Source organism: Coffea arabica, chromosome 6c, assembly GCF_036785885.1.
Source record: "Coffea arabica cultivar ET-39 chromosome 6c, Coffea Arabica ET-39 HiFi, whole genome shotgun sequence".
Lineage (NCBI taxonomy): Eukaryota > Viridiplantae > Streptophyta > Magnoliopsida > Gentianales > Rubiaceae > Coffea > Coffea arabica.
In genome coordinates this window covers 12,684,990-12,701,764 of record NC_092320.1, presented here as the reverse complement: position 1 = coordinate 12,701,764, position 16,775 = coordinate 12,684,990, and the positions used below count along the sequence as shown (strand labels likewise).

Sequence of the window (16,775 nt, the reverse complement as noted above, 5' to 3'; positions counted from 1 at the left end):
AAAGTACTCACTAAAAGGCGTTATACTCAACCATGTAATGTGACGACGGCTTCTTCCACTGAAACATGAAGGCGCTAGCTCACCTGTCCGATATAAGTCACGCCCTTGAAGCACCCACTTTGTTTTTAACTTTTTTTCCTTTCTTCAGCATCTCGCCCCTCCCCTCCTCCTCCTCCTCCATCTCTCTAGTCTTGGATTCTCTTCCTCTCCATCAACCATGTCAAGAATACATCATTGTGGAAGCTGGAAAATTGTCCGTCTTCAGTGTCACGAAGAAAGAGGTCTATGGTTTATGGGAGCAAGGCAAATCTTGAGCTTGGTTTTGGTGGCCAGGTTAACTCCAAGATTTTAGACTTAGTTTTCACGCAAAAGTACATTTTGCTTAATAGAGACTCTTAGCATTTAGATTAAGAAAAAAATTTGGCTAGTCAATTCGTGAAATACAGGGAAAGATACAAGAAGGTTGATGTGGTATGACATCTACTTTTAAGTAAAGAATTGTGACAAACTACCTTATTCCGTTAAGTCAAACTTTGGTGATTTATTTAGTCCACAACAGTCCAGAGCTCGGGCAATAAAAATGCCATTGTTGCCTTCGATGATTTTGTTGTTATTCTAGTTTTGACATGACTAACAATGGGAGAAATTCTTTTGAATGGTGGTAACAAATACTACAAGATACAAGAAATTAATTACTAACATGTCTGTGCCAACTGCAGAAAGGAAGGTCGGGTTAATAATGGTTACAATGCTCATTACTATATTCATAAAATCAAGGTTCTTTGAATGGTAAAATGGGATTTCAATGATGGGCTTGCAAATGATCCGGCTATTCTGCGCTTAGCTAGTTTGATTACTAATCTATTGATCCGCCAGTTGCACTCATGCTACTATTGATAACAAAAGCGGAAAGACAAGGAATACATAAAAGAAACTTCACTAGGAGATGGAGATGTCGGATTCTGCAGGAGAACCTAAGTTCTTGGATCTGTCTTATATAAAGAAGGACAAGGAGAAGGAGAATCTTCTATGTATCAAGAGTTAGTCCGTGAGCTAGGCCAAAGGAGATCGAGTTGGGAATATTCTCCACAGATAGAGTATGAACGCTGATACTTCCAATGTAATGCCTAGACATTTTGGATGCTAATAAAAAACAGATATAGTATGGCACCAAAACCACCACTTGAATCATTTACTACGGTTCACACTGATTTGGGTGTTATTTTATTCTAAAAGCTCAAATAAACTTGGCTGTATTGTTAAATCGTTTTACCTTTTCATTGTCTAGCTACCTAGCTCCCTCTTTGATACGGTACTGAGTAGTAAATAAGCTTCTTGGCTGGGTATTTCCTGGAAATCCCCCTTGAGCATAAGTTTTAACCATAGACATATTTATCCTTTCCTGTCACCTTCATGTACAATTTCAATGACCATTTCAAGCTTTAGAGTTTCCATACATTGTTGAATTCCTTTCCAGTTTAGTTTACAGTAGAACACTGGGACTAAAATATGGTTTTTGATTTGATATTGTCCCTCGGTGTATAAATAGCTTCAATCTTGAGATATTTTCTGCTTATCTTGCTACTCAAGTCTTCCCTTGCCATCTTTTGCTGCCATGAAGTTTCTCTTCAGAATCCTTTTAATAGCTCAGAGCATGCATTCCTTTAAGATGCTTCCAGCAACGGCTATTAAAAGCCTTCTTTTGTTTGCCCTTGTTTTCTTGCTTTCCCTCACGTCTCTAGTTGATTCGAGAAATGATACGGATGAAACTGGACTGTCATCAACTCATTCTTCCATCCGCATTGGTGTAGTTCTTGATTTGGATTCACCCATGGGAGCCATGTTAGACTTGTGCTTGTCTATGGCACATTCAGACTTCTATTCAGTTCATTCAAATTATCAAACAAGGTTATCTCTCCACCGCAAGAATGCCAAGGGGCAGTTTGGAGTGGGGTCTGCAGGTGGTACTAGTTCATTTTCTTTGAATTTTGAATTATTGCCAGCGGTTGAATCTTTCAGGTTAATAAAAGATTTCTTACTTAGCTTGTTAAAAGATGTTGCTTGCTCACCATTTGTTTCGTTTCCACCAGTGAGGTGGGAAGTAACTGACTCAAGCTATAGTGACCCTCAGAAGACAAATTAAGTAAGTTTTTTCAAATCGTGAAGTCTTGTCCATTTTAAAGATAGTATGCCACTGACTAAAAAAGATGCAAATCCTGTCCCAAATCCTTTTTGCATTTTATTTCAAAATTTTCTGTAATATAGTCGTTATGGATAATCATTTCAATGCGGCTTTTACTTGACTTCCTATATCGGTCACGGTGTCCATGCCAGCTATCTTTCTAGAGTTCTCTTCATGTAAGAAGCTCATTCATTAGGCAGAATTTAGATCATATTTATAATTGGTTTTCACAGCAATTTCAGGACACAGTTGATGGATGTAATGTCACAAATTGGTTTGTTTTCTTCTAAAACTGGTGATGAAGTGCAAAAACAACAGATAGGTAAACAAACAAAGAATATCAGAGGTTTGTTTTCTGCCCTTGATTGAACATAATCAACAATCTATTCGAAGTATGAAATCCAATTTTAGAATAGTGTTTACTAAACGTATGGATAGAAACTGATTTTTGTGAATAAAATGCAGCTTTAGAATTTCTGTTTGTGAATTAATTGCAGTTCTAGAATTGCTGAAGAATGAGGAAGTGCATGGTGTTTTGGGGCGAGAGTCGTTGACTGAATCTGCATTTGTTGCAGAACTTGGAGCAAGGGCTCATGTGCCTGTTATATCCTTTACTGCAGAGAGCCAAGGCTTTTCCCATACTAAGAGCTCTTACTTTGTTCGAATGTCTCCAGATGACTTGTACCAAATCAAAGGTCTCGCGGCCATTTGCCAACAATTTGGATGGCATAACATAGTCGTTATCTATGAAGACAGTCGCCATGGAAATGTATTCATGTCTAAGCTAAATAAAGAATTCCAAGAAGTTGATATTCGTGTAGGATACTCGAGTGCTGTCTCTACATCAGCTGATGATGTTTACATTACAAAAGGACTAAACAAGTTGATGACCATGCAAACCAGGGTATTCCTGGTGCACATGAATACATTACTCGGATGTAGGCTTTTTCACCTTGCAAGAAAAGCTGGAATGATGACAGAAGGGTATGCCTGGCTCATTACTGATAGTTTCTCCAACTTCCTAAATTCTGAGGATTCTTCTTCTTTGGAAGGTGTATTGGGCATAAGGCATTGTGTACCTAAGTCCAAGAAGCTCAAGGATTTCCAAGAAAGGTGGACAAAGAATGCATTATTGATGAAACCCGGAAATTACAGTGATGGATCTAAATATCTATGGTTTGTGGGCATACGACACAGTCTGGGCCTTAGCAATGGCAATTGAAAAACTTCTGCCTGTGAGCTCTGATCTCCTACAGCTAAGCCATGGAGAAAATGAACGTGAGATTTCCAATTTAGGAATCTCCAAGATTGGCCAGAAGCTTTTGACCGAACTCTCCCATACAAAATTCACAGGCCTGAGTGGGAAATTCGAACTGGTTGATGGTGAACTGAAACCTTTAGCATTTGAGATATTCAATGTGATTGGAACAGGAGATAGGACAGTTGGATACTGGACTCCAAGTAGAGGAATTTCCAAAATATTAGGTTCAATTTCCGCAAAAGAACTCAAAGTAATTATGTGGCCAGGAGATACATTAGTACCACCAAGAGGTTGGGCTATTCCTTCAAATGGAAAACTTAAAGTTGGGGTACCTAAGAAAGAAGGTTTCACTGAATTTGTGAAAGTACAAGTAGATCCCTTAACAAATCAGCCTCAAGTAAGTGGATTTTCTATAGATGTGTTCATTGCTTCATTGCAGCTATTACCTTTCAAGCTCGATTATGAGTTTGTGCCTTTTATGAATGCAAGTGGACATCGTAATGGGAGCTACGCTGATCTGCTTCATAGGATACTTGATCAGGTTTGTGTGGTTCATGCTGTTAATATCTTAGTGTTTAAACAGTGATGCTTTTTTTTTTTGTTAGGAATAACATTGGAAACAATCTGAAACATTCCTCCATTTCTTTTGATAAGGCAGAGCTATGATTTTGTGGTGGGAGACATAACAATTCTGGCTGATCGAGCTGCATATGTTGATTTTACCCTCCCATATACTGAATCAGGAGTTGTTATGGTTGTCAAAAACAAAATGAGCATAGATATGTGGATTTTCTTAAAGCCTTTAAGGTGGGATCTTTGGCTGGCCATCATTGTAGCATGTATCTTCATAGAAGTTGTTCCCAGATTAATGGAGCGTGAAAGAAACAGCACTGATGCTGGCTCTTCAATGCCCCGCGGGCAGCAAGTTGGCTTGTTCGTTTTTCCTATTGCAGCTCTTGCATTTCCTGAAAGTAAGACTATCTTCCAATGTAACTAAATTCTTTCCAAGCTTTTTGCTTTCCCTTACACTTCTATAAACAAATAGATGATGAACCAATTCTTAAATGCTTTAATCACCAGGCCATATATTGTGATGTTGACAGGGAACATGGTTTCTAACAACTGGTCAAGGTTTGTGTTAGTTGTATGGCTATTTGTGGCATTCATATTGATGCAGAGTTACACAGCGAAATTATCGTCAATTTTCACTGTTGATCAGTTGGAATTTTCATTTTCGGAGGAGTATTATGTCGGTCACCAGCATGGTTCTTTCACCAGAGATTTTTTGATTAATGAACTGCACCTGAATGAGTCAAAGTTGAGGAGCTACACAAGATTCGAGGACTATCATGATGCTATGTCTCGAGGTAGCAGGAAGGGTGGTATCGATGCCATTGTTGGTGAGACCCCTTACATGAAGCTTTTCCTGAACAGGTACGGTTCTGAGTACAGGATGGTAGGGCGAACATACAAAACACAAGGCTTTGGCTTCGTGAGTTTCCTTGTTCCCTATTTCTATGTATGACCCCTTTTGCTTACGCTAATCCAGAGGTCTTGGAAATGCCCCCATCTCTGATACCATTGGCTCCATTTAATTAGTGATCACATCTAATTTCTTGCTGAATATCTAAAACTTCTAAACACGTACGAGCATTCTTTATGCCATTGTGTGAGTTATGTATATGATATCATTTAGTTGACATGGAATTACATATTGTTCTTCTGAATTTAGGCTTTCCCAATTGGTTCTCCACTGGTTAGTTATTTCTCAAGGGCAATCCTTGACATAACCCAAGGTCCCAACATGACTACAATTGAGCAGAAAAACCTTGGACCTGGATATCCCTCTGATTCAGTTGATCGAGACGATCCAAATCTTACAGCATATAATTTTGGAGGCCTCTTCATAATCATCTGTTCAGCAGCCATATTTTCACTATTCTGCTCAGAGACCTCAGTTGGACAAAGATTTACTACTACGGCATCACATTATGGTCAAAGATGTTGTTGCAGTTTTCCAATTTTTAGAGGCAAAGAATCAAGTGTTCATTCAGTAAGTGATACAGATGCCTCAGGTGAGTCCTCCAGTGAAGAAGCTAATGAAATTCAGGAGAGCAAAACAAATACGTCTGACAGACCAGAGGAAGTTGAGGTACTTGAGAGCAGCAGTGAAGATGTTTCAGCGGGAGAAGTTGGAAGTTCCTGAATCCACCGACACAAACATGAACATCTGAATTGAGTAATCAGATCGTAAGCTGAACGATGCATGCGGATGTAAATGGTACTGTAATTGTTCTCAGAAAAGCAAAAGTAGAGTCAAAACGACACAGATTTGACTGATCTTGCAAAGACTGAAATGCTTGATGGGGAATGCTGATATTAACTTAGTTACTGAAAAATGCAAGAACGATGGTTATATCATTTGTACATTTAAGGATTTTAGGTGCAAGTGCAACACAAACAAACAAGGACTACAAGTAAAATGATTTTTCCTGCAGCATGTAGGAATTGGAATTGTCTATGCATGCAGCTCACCCGAGCTGAGGTTGTCTGTGGAAATTAAGTAATTTGGTTTAGAAGATTGGCGTTCTTCAAGTTCCTTGGATTAGATGATTTTGCTCCCAATTTAGCTCCCCTCTTACATCTCCTGTGTCATCATCCAAAGAACCTATCTGACCCTATCGCCACCCTTCACTCTCTCATGCTTTCGCACTTGTGATCGCTAGAAAACCTATCTGATCACGACGAAATGGAACTTTGAAACTGCATGTTGAGATTAATTTTGCTATCAGTACGTGCACAAGAGACCTGGCCCTGGATGGATGGGCGATTTTGATTTCCAGTTAACAATATGAATATGAACTTTCTAGCACAATTACCAGTTGCTTGCTTTTGGCCAAGCTAGGACAAAATGGCTTCATGCCAGAATTGTCATGGACCCCTTTATTATAGAACACCGTGTTGTTTTTACTACTTTTTAGCCAGACACGATAACAAGAATTTTGCGACTTCGATCCTTTTTAATATAGATACAAGTGTTTGGATGTGGTTGGCCTGATCCCACGACACTTTGTGCCAATCTTGGTTGCTAGCCAACAATTTAGGAAATTGCCGACAAACTGTCTATGAAACTATTACGTACTATATCTTGGCTATTACAGTACACAACAATTTATGTGCTATATCATAAACAACAAATGAACCTGCTCTATGTGAACAGGAGATTGTGTGTGAATTAATATATAGAAAGATCCAATGCAGAGACTTTTCGTTCGGAATTGTATTCGCTGGCTGATGAATAAAGTATCGGATCTTGTCAAGATTAACTCATTCGGAAAAGTGCGTTCGGAAAAGGCTTGAAACCGAAACTACGCGGATGGATGGGGGGCCTCACAAATTCCATTTTCGATCAAGTTTGGCTTTTGGTATAATTGGATTGGAAAATGGCGTCACAAAAATTTAAATGCGGTGTGTTTAACTGAGTTGAAAAATGGTATAATAAAATATAAAATTATTAATATACCCCCGAGATGGAGTAAAATACACAATTTATGAGACACACTTGTTGAACTCAAATGACTGAAAGTTATAAATTACTTACGCTGTCACTTTAAGTGTTAATTTTCATGGTTATCAATCCAGTCTTATTAGCGTTAATTACTACTTAGGAAATTTAATTACAATGCAATCAAACACACACTTGGCACATACTCACATCGAATGATTCCAATGTTCTACATTGACTAGGAATCAATCGTTAATTTCCACTCATCTACCGCTTGCATGCATGCCATCTAACGAGAAGATTTCCCAGTTGCGTGCTATCATACAAACACAAGCAATAAACAGACAAACATGATGGACCGGTACGCTGTGGAAGGAACCATCTATTTTACTATTATTCATTCCAATATTAAGACTATAAAAGGGTTTGGGAATCGAACAAATTCAAAGCAATTCCTAAGCAACAGGAACGCTATTCTGTTGCCGACGAACATGCTATCCTAAAACGACATACCATAGAATTGTAGAAGCTCAGCCCTGAAGTGGCCGACGTTCTTGTACTCTAAAGGTACAACATGAATATTGTTATACAATTTCAGCCACTGTAAACAAAATTTTTTTTCCTTTCGTGCATTAGCATGGATTTTTTCCAGGAAATGACTCAGGGAGTTGAAGTTTTGAGAACGTAAAAATTTGACTTTCCTGTCAAACTCAGGGCCAAGAGCCAAGATATGCCGTTCACTATATTGTTTTAAGCCAGTTCACATCTGTAGAATGTGGATATATATATATATATACCTGAAATTAATCTTTTCTTCTGTCAACTATTTTGGATACTAACAATGGATTTTGGCGTGGTCTTTATGTATTTAGCGTCAGCCGTCACTGATGGTATCTTGCTAATCAAGTTTTTCATTTTCTAAAGCTATCTTCTTGGCTCCAGGAAGGAAGTTTCTCTTTCTCTCTTTGATTAAAGCTTATGGTATATTCAAATCAGAAGGCATCCAACATGGAAACTCTCTGTCTCTCCTTTTAAAGTTCTGCAGAGAGACTGCAGCAATAAATTAAAGATTATCAAAAGTTTCAAATGTTCTGTATATCTTCATGCAGCAAAAATGTTAATGGAACAGTGACAAGAACGACTTAGTCGGTTCGATGTATCTGAATCAGAAAATGCGGAGCATCATCAACACAAAGTAAACAAGTAGATTGCAACTTTTTTCTAGCATTTCTACCCCAAAAAAAAAAAAAAAAAAAAAAATCCCTAGTAAGTATCTAAATTCAGTCCTGCATATCTGGACATGTGCACACAAGCCACCTATAGGAGATAGCTTCCTTCCTTGGTCCCTACGAATCCGATTTGCTTGTCCCTTTTTTTTTTTTTTCCTTTTCAGCTGCGCAATAATTAATTCTAGAGTAAATTGTCCAATCAGTCCCTAAACTATTACTTTTATGCATTTTTGGCTCCTAAACTATACTTTGTATCAATACTTAAGCCCTTTAACAATTTGCTGCATAAGTTTTTGATCCTTCTGTCAATTTTTGGTGTTTGACCTGACGAAATGAAAGGACAATACAAAAAAATCAAACGAGGAGAAGACGAGTAAGAGGACCAAATTGCCATATTTAGCAATAAACACTCGTTCAAATCTTCTTTTCATTCTTAAACTTTTCCAATTAGCCTCTTTCGGAAAAAACACAAAAAAAAAAAGCTAGAATAATTAAGCTTGGGAATCTGACATGAGTAATTAATAATCAGCCCAACTTGATTTGCACAGGTGCGACTCAGCCCAACTTCATTTTTGGCTACACACACTTGACAAAGCGTCACGGGCACACATGGGCGTTGACATTAGATAGATGTAAAGTCAGGGGTCGTCGACTTGGGATTGTTGGACCGAATCAATGCACGGCTTGAATAATCAATTATGAGCGAGTGTTTGGATAGCAGATTATTTTAAATAATATTTCATTTTTATTATAAATATATTTTTTAATTTATTTTTTAATATTCTTAATCATTATTTTATCTTATATATAACGCTTCATAAAAAGTGATACAGTAATTGTTTCAAATAATAATCTATCTAAACAAATGGGTTAGTTCACCTAATTTTTTCGGCTCATCTATGTGTTGAAAGCAACAAGATTGCAGGACCGGTTTATGGCTTGGACGAAGAACGTGACAGCTGAAAAGACCAGTAATATTGGAATTTAAGGGCTTTCTTGTCTTGCTAAGATGCTGTTAAAGTTTGAATGAGGAATTTTGTGTTCATTAGTTGAATCGAGAAACTTAAAAATTAAATAAAAAATCTGCGCCTTTCTAGTGAAAATTTCTCTGTGTTTTTTTTTTTTTTTTTTTAAATTAAGAGATTAACTCAACTACCTTGATGGGAGCACGAGAGTTGAAGCCATCGATTTTGACATTCTTCGAGCTTAAAACATTTTGCCAACCAGTTAAATGCAAAATTATAAGTACAGGAGTGTCTATCAAATGATGTAGTAATATTGGACATATGTGCCAACAGAACATTCTAACGTATTTAGTAAGTTGACCTGGATTAGCATACTAGCGGTCATCAGCCAATGGCTCAATGGCCCCCATTTTGGAGTAGTATTTGTTTTGAAGTAAACTGTCAAGATTCAGCTGTATCTGAAAGACAGGAAAGACAAGGAAAAAGGGGCAAGCAAGAACAAGATGTTTGGTTGTGAAGGAGAAGACAACGGAAATATTAAGCCAATTCTCACGCAACAGTAAAAGAAGAGAAATTTCTAACAGGGGCGATGGGTCATATTTGTGTTTCAATGCGTTAACTAGTGGTTTTAAGGACGGAGGGAGCTGGAAATTCCTGAGAAATTGAGGTGTGGCGAATGCAATGGTCTTGCCAAGGGTCGTGTCCGTAGAATTTTCAACACTTAATTTGTCTTATCCTTAAGATATCGTGAGCAGATATAAACATCATGATTCATGTGCGCTTTTAATCCGAAGATAAAAGAACGCATAATGCAAGTTTTTTGATTGCGGATTTAGATAGCGAAACAGATGATTTAGATCACTACATCTTGATTCTAGATTTGACTGCATTTCCACCATCAAGTTGAGGTAAAAAATGGGTTTACCTCAAAGGTTAAGTTATGTTTTAAAGCTAGAAGGAATTTGGTTCTACTTATTTGCAGCTATGGCTTTACTTGGTGCTTACGAATCATGCTTCTGATCTAAATCACTTCCTCGAAACTTCTTTGGATTTTTGACATGTACATATTCAAGATTTCCTGTCCACTTCAATGTGTACCAGTAATTGTAAATTACTGATGTGTGATACTACTGAAATGACTAGTTCAAGTCATTTCAAGGCTCAAAACACCATCTAATTCTTTAACAAAGTCTTCCAGCATAGTTTGACATTAGCGTACAGAATAGATTAAGATTTTAACAAAATTTGCAGAGATAAGTTTCTGATGTATTTTGACCTTAAAATTTCCCATTTGTGCCTCATGGTCTTCAATCCCTTTGCGCTCGCGTGTGGTTGATAATACTTAATTTTATTTCTGAAGCGCCCCACATTTTGCCTTTCTCCTAATAAAGTGTTATAGGGAGACCGCGGCAATTAAAAGGACCTGTAACTAAGCATCAATAGCTGACTTTTTGCACATATCTAAATTCCCCCGCAAAGCTCAATATAAAGGGCATACTTACTAGTACTGTTCAGGGGAGTCAGAAATGCAAAGTATCAAGAACGACCGTCATATGTTCTTCTTGTTCACTTTGCTCTCCCTCATGTTTAGAGCCCAATCAGTTGCTGCAAGTAGTGAAATCCATGCAACTGCCCGGTCAACTTATTCCTCCATCAACATTGGTGCAGTTCTTGATTTAAATTCACCCATGGGCACCATGATAGATTTATGCATGTCCATGGCACTGTCAGATTTCTATTCAATTCATTCAAATTACAAAACAAGGCTATTTCTCCACACTGAGAGTGCTGAGGAGGAGCTAGACGTGGCTTCTGCAGGTGAAATTTATGCCCATTCCAATTATGAAATGCCTCTTTGACGTCGTTGCTGATTACTTGAAAGTCATATTACAGTTATCTTCAACAACATGTTCTTTCTTGCTTACCATGTTCCTCATTGATTATAAAGTTTCTAGAGGAAGTCTATGTCTCCTAATGATACTTACTAGTAAGGCCAAAGAATGCAGAAGTCGTGCATAAAGTCGTGACAAGATTAACATTTACTTTTCAAATGATTCCTGCAACATGTATTCTGATTGACTTAGTGCTATTTTGGTGTCTGCGGCACACTTCTAGTTCCAAACACCATAATGGTGTCCGCTATTTCTATTGAAAGAACTTGTTTTACCACCATTCAGTTTTATTTTCACTATGACTGAAATTGTCCTTGAGTCGGAAGCAAAAGTGCTACATGAATCCAAATTATACTAGCTTAAACTTACTTAAACCTCATGGTTTCTTTCATTTGAACAGAGGGCTTATATTTCAATCTACGCAACTCAGGTTTAGAATTGGCATGGACATGAATTAATGACCTTATATATAGCTTCTGCTTTGTGTGAATACAATGCAGTTCTAGAAATGCTGAAGAATCAAGAAGTGCATGGTGTCCTGGGGCCGGAATGGTCAAAGGAAGCTACGTTTGTTGTAGAACTTGGAGCAAGGGCTCATGTACCTGTTATTTCCTTCACAGCGAAAAACCGTGCTTTTTCTCATTCACCGAGCCCTTACTTTGTTCGGACAACGCCAGATGACTTGTACCAAGTCAAAAGTCTCACGGCCATTTGCCAAGGATTTGAGTGGCACGAAGTAGTTATTCTATACGAGGACACAGAGTATGGAAATCTATTTTTTTCTAAGCTAAGTAAAGCATTCCAAGAAGTTGATATTCAGCTCTCATACATAAGTGCAATATCCACATCAGCTGAGGACGTTTATATTACAAAAGAACTCAACAAGCTGATGACAAAACAAACCAGGGTATTCCTGGTGCACATGAATATTTTACTTGGGAACAGGCTCTTTAACCTTGCAAGAAAAGCCGGAATGATGAGTGAAGGATATGCCTGGCTCATTACCGATAGTTTGTCCAACTCTTTATCTTCTGTGGATACTGCTTCGATGGAAGGTGTTTTGGGGTTGAGGCCTCATGTACCCAAGTCCAAGAACCTAAACAATTTCAGGGCAAAGTGGAAGAGAAATGCACTCTTGAGGAAACCTCAAAGTGAAATAATGGAGTTAAATGTCTATGGTCTGTGGGCATATGACACAGTTTGGGCCCTTGCATTGGCCATCGAAAAAAGTCTCTCCCCTGATTCTGATTTGCTGAAGTCAAGTCAAGGAGATGACAGAAGTGATATTTCAAATATAACGATCTCTCAGTTTGGCAGTAGGATATTGGCAGAACTCTTGTATACTAAATTTACAGGCCTGTGTGGAGAATTCAAGTTGGTTGATGGGCAACTACAGACCTCAGCCTTTGAGATAATTAATTTGATTGGAACAGGATATAGGACAGTTGGTTACTGGAGTCCTGATGGAGGAATATCCGGCAAATTAGCTTCAACAGGTGAGTCAACATACTCAACCTCCACAAAAGAACTTAGAGCTATTATGTGGCCTGGAGATACAATAGTAACCCCCAAGGGTTGGTCTATTCCCACTACTGGAAAGATTAAAGTTGGGGTTCCAAAGAAAAGTGAGTTCACTGAGTTCACAAATATTCAAAAAGATCCTGTGACAAATCAATTCAATTTCAGTGGGTTGTCTATAGATGTATTTCTTGCTTCTTTGAAGCTGTTACCTTTCAAGCTTGATTATGAGTTTATTCCTTATCTGAACACGAGTACAGGCCTTAACGGGAGCTATGATCACATGCTTCACAAAATACTTGACAAGGTCTGTCTTGTCTCGTACATATGTTCTCTTTATACTATGCTTCTATAATTTTTCTGTTTATGTAGATTGGCATCTACTGACACATCTTTTCGTTTCTCTTGAATAAGGAAGACTTATGATTTTGTGGTTGGAGATGTAACAATTTTGGCAAATCGATCCACATTCATCGATTTTACCCTCCCATATACTGAATCAGGAGTTGTTATGGTTGTGAAAAACAAAAAGAACATAGACATGTGGATATTCCTGAAGCCTTTAAGATGGGACCTATGGCTGACTATAGTCTTGGCCTGCATTTTCATAGGATTTGTTGTCAGAATGTTGGAGCATCAGAGAAACAACACTAATACTGGCTCTTTGACACCGAATGAACAGCCATTTGGGTTATTCTTTTGGTTCCCTATTGCAGCTCTTGCCTTCCCTGAGAGTATGTAAAATTCCTGTTACAATTTCTTAGTACTTCATAGCCTTTCCCTTAACCTTGCACTCCTAAACGAATAGAACAGGATCAAGATAATTACCTCTTTTTCAGCCAACAACACAGTACTTAATTCACCAGATGTATCTTACTGTTGACAGGGAATATGGTGGCAAACAAATGGTCAATGTTTGTCTTGGTTGTATGGCTATTCGTGACATACATATTGATGCAGAGCTATACAGCTAAACTATCAGCAATTTTCACAGTTGATCAGCTGAATTTTGCATTTTCTAAGGACTATTATGTCGGTTACCAACATGCTTCTTTTGTTCATGAATTTTTGATTAATGAGCTCCACTTGGATGCCTCAAAGTTGAGGAGTTACTCAACCATTGAGGAATACCATGATGCTATGTGTCGAGGTGGCAAAAAAGGAGGCATTGACGCCATCTATGGCGAGATCCCTTACATGAAGCTCCTGATTAACAGATATGGTTCGGAGTACAGAATTGTAGGGCCAACACACAAAACGGATGGCTTTGGTTTTGTGAGTTTTTTCTTTCTCAACTTTCTATAGCCATTCTCACTTGGTATGTCAGAAACATTAAAATTTCCATAAAACTTATGTTACTTGGCTTCCGTACTTGAGGAGAGTTAATGCCTAAATCCTTGTTGAAGTATTAGAGTTTGCATGAATTTTGACAGACTTGAGTTGACATATAAGCACTTCAGTTGGAGATCAGTTTATTGCAACATCAACTACCTTGAAATAAACATTTATCTACTGCCACAATGCTCGAAGGTTTTTATTCAGGCTAGGAAAATTTTAAGAAAAAAAGAGAGAGAACCTGCAATAGAGGACTTGTGCTCTTCACTGATATCACAGATTCAATGTCGAAGTCTTCGGACTTCGCATCCGCTATATCACTAAATAGTTTGACAGAATCTTTGATGAATGTACAGTCAATAGTTCTTTCGCATGAATTCATATTTATTGTCTTTGGAAAGACGAAATTCTGCAGTAAACATTTATGGTGCATTAGTAATTCACAATGCCTAAATTAATCTACTTTCATTTAGGCATTCCCTATGGGCTCACCACTGGTTAGTTACTTCTCAAGAGCAATCCTTAACGTAACACAAGGTGCAACCATGAATGTGATTGAGCAAAAAAATTTTGGACCGTGCTGATCAAGATTCAATCAGTCAAGAGAGCCCTAGTCTTACAGCTTATAATTTTGGAGGCCTCTTCATAATCATACTCTCAGCTTCCATGATTGCATTATTCTGCTCTAAGACCTCGATTGGACAAAGATTCACTGCCATGATATCAAATTGTTGCCACAGATGTTCAAGATTTCTGAATTCTAGTGGCAAAGAATCAAGAGTTCACTCGTTAAGCCACAGAGATGCCACAGGAGATTCACCCAGTGAAGAGGCTAATGAGTCAGAGGAGAACAACAGAAATGTGTCACATGGACCTGGGGAAGTTCGCGAAGCTGAAGTTGATGTTGCAGATATTTCAGCGAGACAAGGTGAAGTTCATGAATCCAACAGGACAAACGAGAATGCTGCTTCATCTGGTACTAGTGAAATTCAGCTATCTGAATCAAGCAATATGCAGCAACCTGAGTCAAGCAGTAGTGAAAATGCTTGAGTTAGACAAGTTGGATAAAATGATTTTAGTTGCATTACGCAGATGTCCGAAGATTGTGGATGTAATTAGGCCATAATGGTGTAACAAATTACAAATTCTAAATCACCCTTTTTGTAGCCTAAAAGTTGTATTCTGTTTCATCTTAACTGGCTCAGCGTGATGAAAATGTGTGAACTAATTTCAGAAACCAAATCACTAATACGGCTAGACATAGTCGAACTAATGAACGGAATCAAGGAAATTCCATTCATGAAGTTCAGCAATGTGACCCTGAAAACACTGATGTTTCAACACAATTTTTTTTCACAAATGAGCAATCTAACATTCTCCTTAGCATCCAAGATGACAACTTTTGACGCTGTAAATAATCCAGGATGATCATGAACAGGAGATAGATGCTGCTAAATGTATTAGGTCGCTTAATTATACGAGCTTCAGCTATTGATTGCAGTTCTCTTGGCTGAATTTCGCCATAGATAGCTAGAATGCTACACTACGTCAATCTTTCAGCAGCGTACAACTGGGGAAAATACAAGTTGCATTTATTTCTTTGCCAATCTAAGATCTTGGCTGAAATTAAACAAAGCAAATCAAAGTCTAAAAGCACTGAATTCTTGAGAGTATGTCAGGAATGAGGAATTCCGAGATGCGACGGTAAGCCTGCTGCGTGAGATGGAGGCCGTCCCAGTGGATAAATCGTCGTGGGTTTGGGCAAACGGGTACTCCTGGAGATCCACACGCTCTGTTCATGTCATAGTTGTATGGTCCTCCAATTCCACAGCAAGCTTTCAGTAGCGATCCAGCGTCAAAACCTTCAGCAATATATGCAAGGGAGGGGAATTTCCATCAGATGACTGACACCAATAAGTCAAATTAGTAATATAGGAAAAGCTGCTTAACATAATGGGTTAGTTGTAATTTGCGCCCCGAAACTATTAGCCATTAGCAATTTGCTCACTAAGCTATGAAGTGTAACGATGTAAAGCATCAAACTTTTCAATTTGATGTAGAGAATATAGTTCAATAACCAAATTTATGCTGGAATTTGGCAAGACTTCACAATCAAAAAGACAATAAATTGCTTAGTTGATTCGCTTTGTCAAAGACGGCCCTTCAAGTACAGTTTTCTTTTTTTTTTTTTATTTTTTATCTTGATTTGATATTTATCTCTTAATATAAAATAAATAGGAATTAAACTCATAAGAAAAAAAAAAAAAATCTTGTCTAGTTGTTGTCTGAGAAGGTGGTAACTTACGTTATTCAAAAGATGAAGGCTTCTTTCTGGTTTTATGCACATGAAAGAATAGTAAAATTTGATCTATGTCAAAGTTACTGCACAGTAGTGCCAAAAAAATAAATTTTTTTTTTGAGGTATCATGGTCGTGCAATTGATAGTTTAGGGGGCAAAGTGCCATAAATGAATAGTTTAAGGGTGTAAAGTGCAATTAACACCTCCAACCCCCCAAAAAAAGCTTAACTCATTGGACAACTACATGAGTTGTAGACGTCCTGGACTACTACACAATATTTGATAATTAGCTGTATAATTTAATTTTATTCCGGATAAACGTAGATTACGTGCGCATTTAAATGATTAATGCAAACGCATACACTAATTTTTTTTTTCCACATGGTAAATATGGTAATAGTGAACTATTCTTGTCGTGCAATTTCTAGTGATGCATGTTTGCTGCCCCCCAGAATCACCAAGATTAAGAGAAATTCAGAACTATGTAGGAAAGATCTGACAAGAATTAGAGAGGAGCAGTGCCAGTGGGGTGTTTCACCAAGAAAGCTTGCCCGAGTGAGAACCGATCGAAAAGAGCCGTAAAAGTCAG

General features: G+C 37.9%; 2 protein-coding genes across 2 annotated transcripts; both read left to right on the top strand.

Moving 5' to 3' along the window:
* The first annotated feature begins 946 nt into the window (after window positions 1-946).
* LOC113692944 (glutamate receptor 2.7-like) lies at window positions 947-5,649 on the top strand. Its single transcript, XM_072053457.1, has 9 exons — window positions 947-1,040; window positions 1,743-2,019; window positions 2,425-2,504; window positions 2,680-3,234; window positions 3,380-3,840; window positions 3,883-3,984; window positions 4,102-4,414; window positions 4,547-4,899; window positions 5,176-5,649. The coding sequence occupies exons 1-9, from the start codon at window positions 947-949 to the stop codon at window positions 5,647-5,649; spliced, it is 2,709 nt and encodes a 902-aa protein (XP_071909558.1).
* Window positions 5,650-10,668: 5,019 nt separating this feature from the next.
* LOC113692237 (glutamate receptor 2.8-like) lies at window positions 10,669-15,003 on the top strand. Its single transcript, XM_072053456.1, has 5 exons — window positions 10,669-10,960; window positions 11,535-12,873; window positions 12,967-13,286; window positions 13,439-13,827; window positions 14,361-15,003. Exons 1-5 carry the CDS (start codon window positions 10,669-10,671, stop codon window positions 14,469-14,471), a joined length of 2,451 nt encoding a protein of 816 aa, XP_071909557.1. The 3' UTR covers window positions 14,472-15,003.
* Window positions 15,004-16,775: the final 1,772 nt, after the last annotated feature.

Bases quoted from the DNA above. Each gene is read 5' to 3' on its own strand.
- LOC113692237 (XM_072053456.1), top strand. From the start codon at position 10,669: ATGCAAAGTATCAAGAACGACCGTCATATGTTCTTCTTGTTCACTTTG. The intron at 13,287-13,438 runs GTATGTAAAATT...TACTGTTGACAG, and splicing joins AGCTCTTGCCTTCCCTGAGA to GGAATATGGTGGCAAACAAA. The intron at 13,828-14,360 runs GTGAGTTTTTTC...ACTTTCATTTAG, and splicing joins AAACGGATGGCTTTGGTTTT to GCATTCCCTATGGGCTCACC.
- LOC113692944 (XM_072053457.1), top strand. From the start codon at position 947: ATGGAGATGTCGGATTCTGCAGGAGAACCTAAGTTCTTGGATCTGTCT. The intron at 2,505-2,679 runs GTAAACAAACAA...AATTAATTGCAG, and splicing joins AGTGCAAAAACAACAGATAG to TTCTAGAATTGCTGAAGAAT. The intron at 4,900-5,175 runs GTAGGGCGAACA...TTCTGAATTTAG, and splicing joins ACGGTTCTGAGTACAGGATG to GCTTTCCCAATTGGTTCTCC.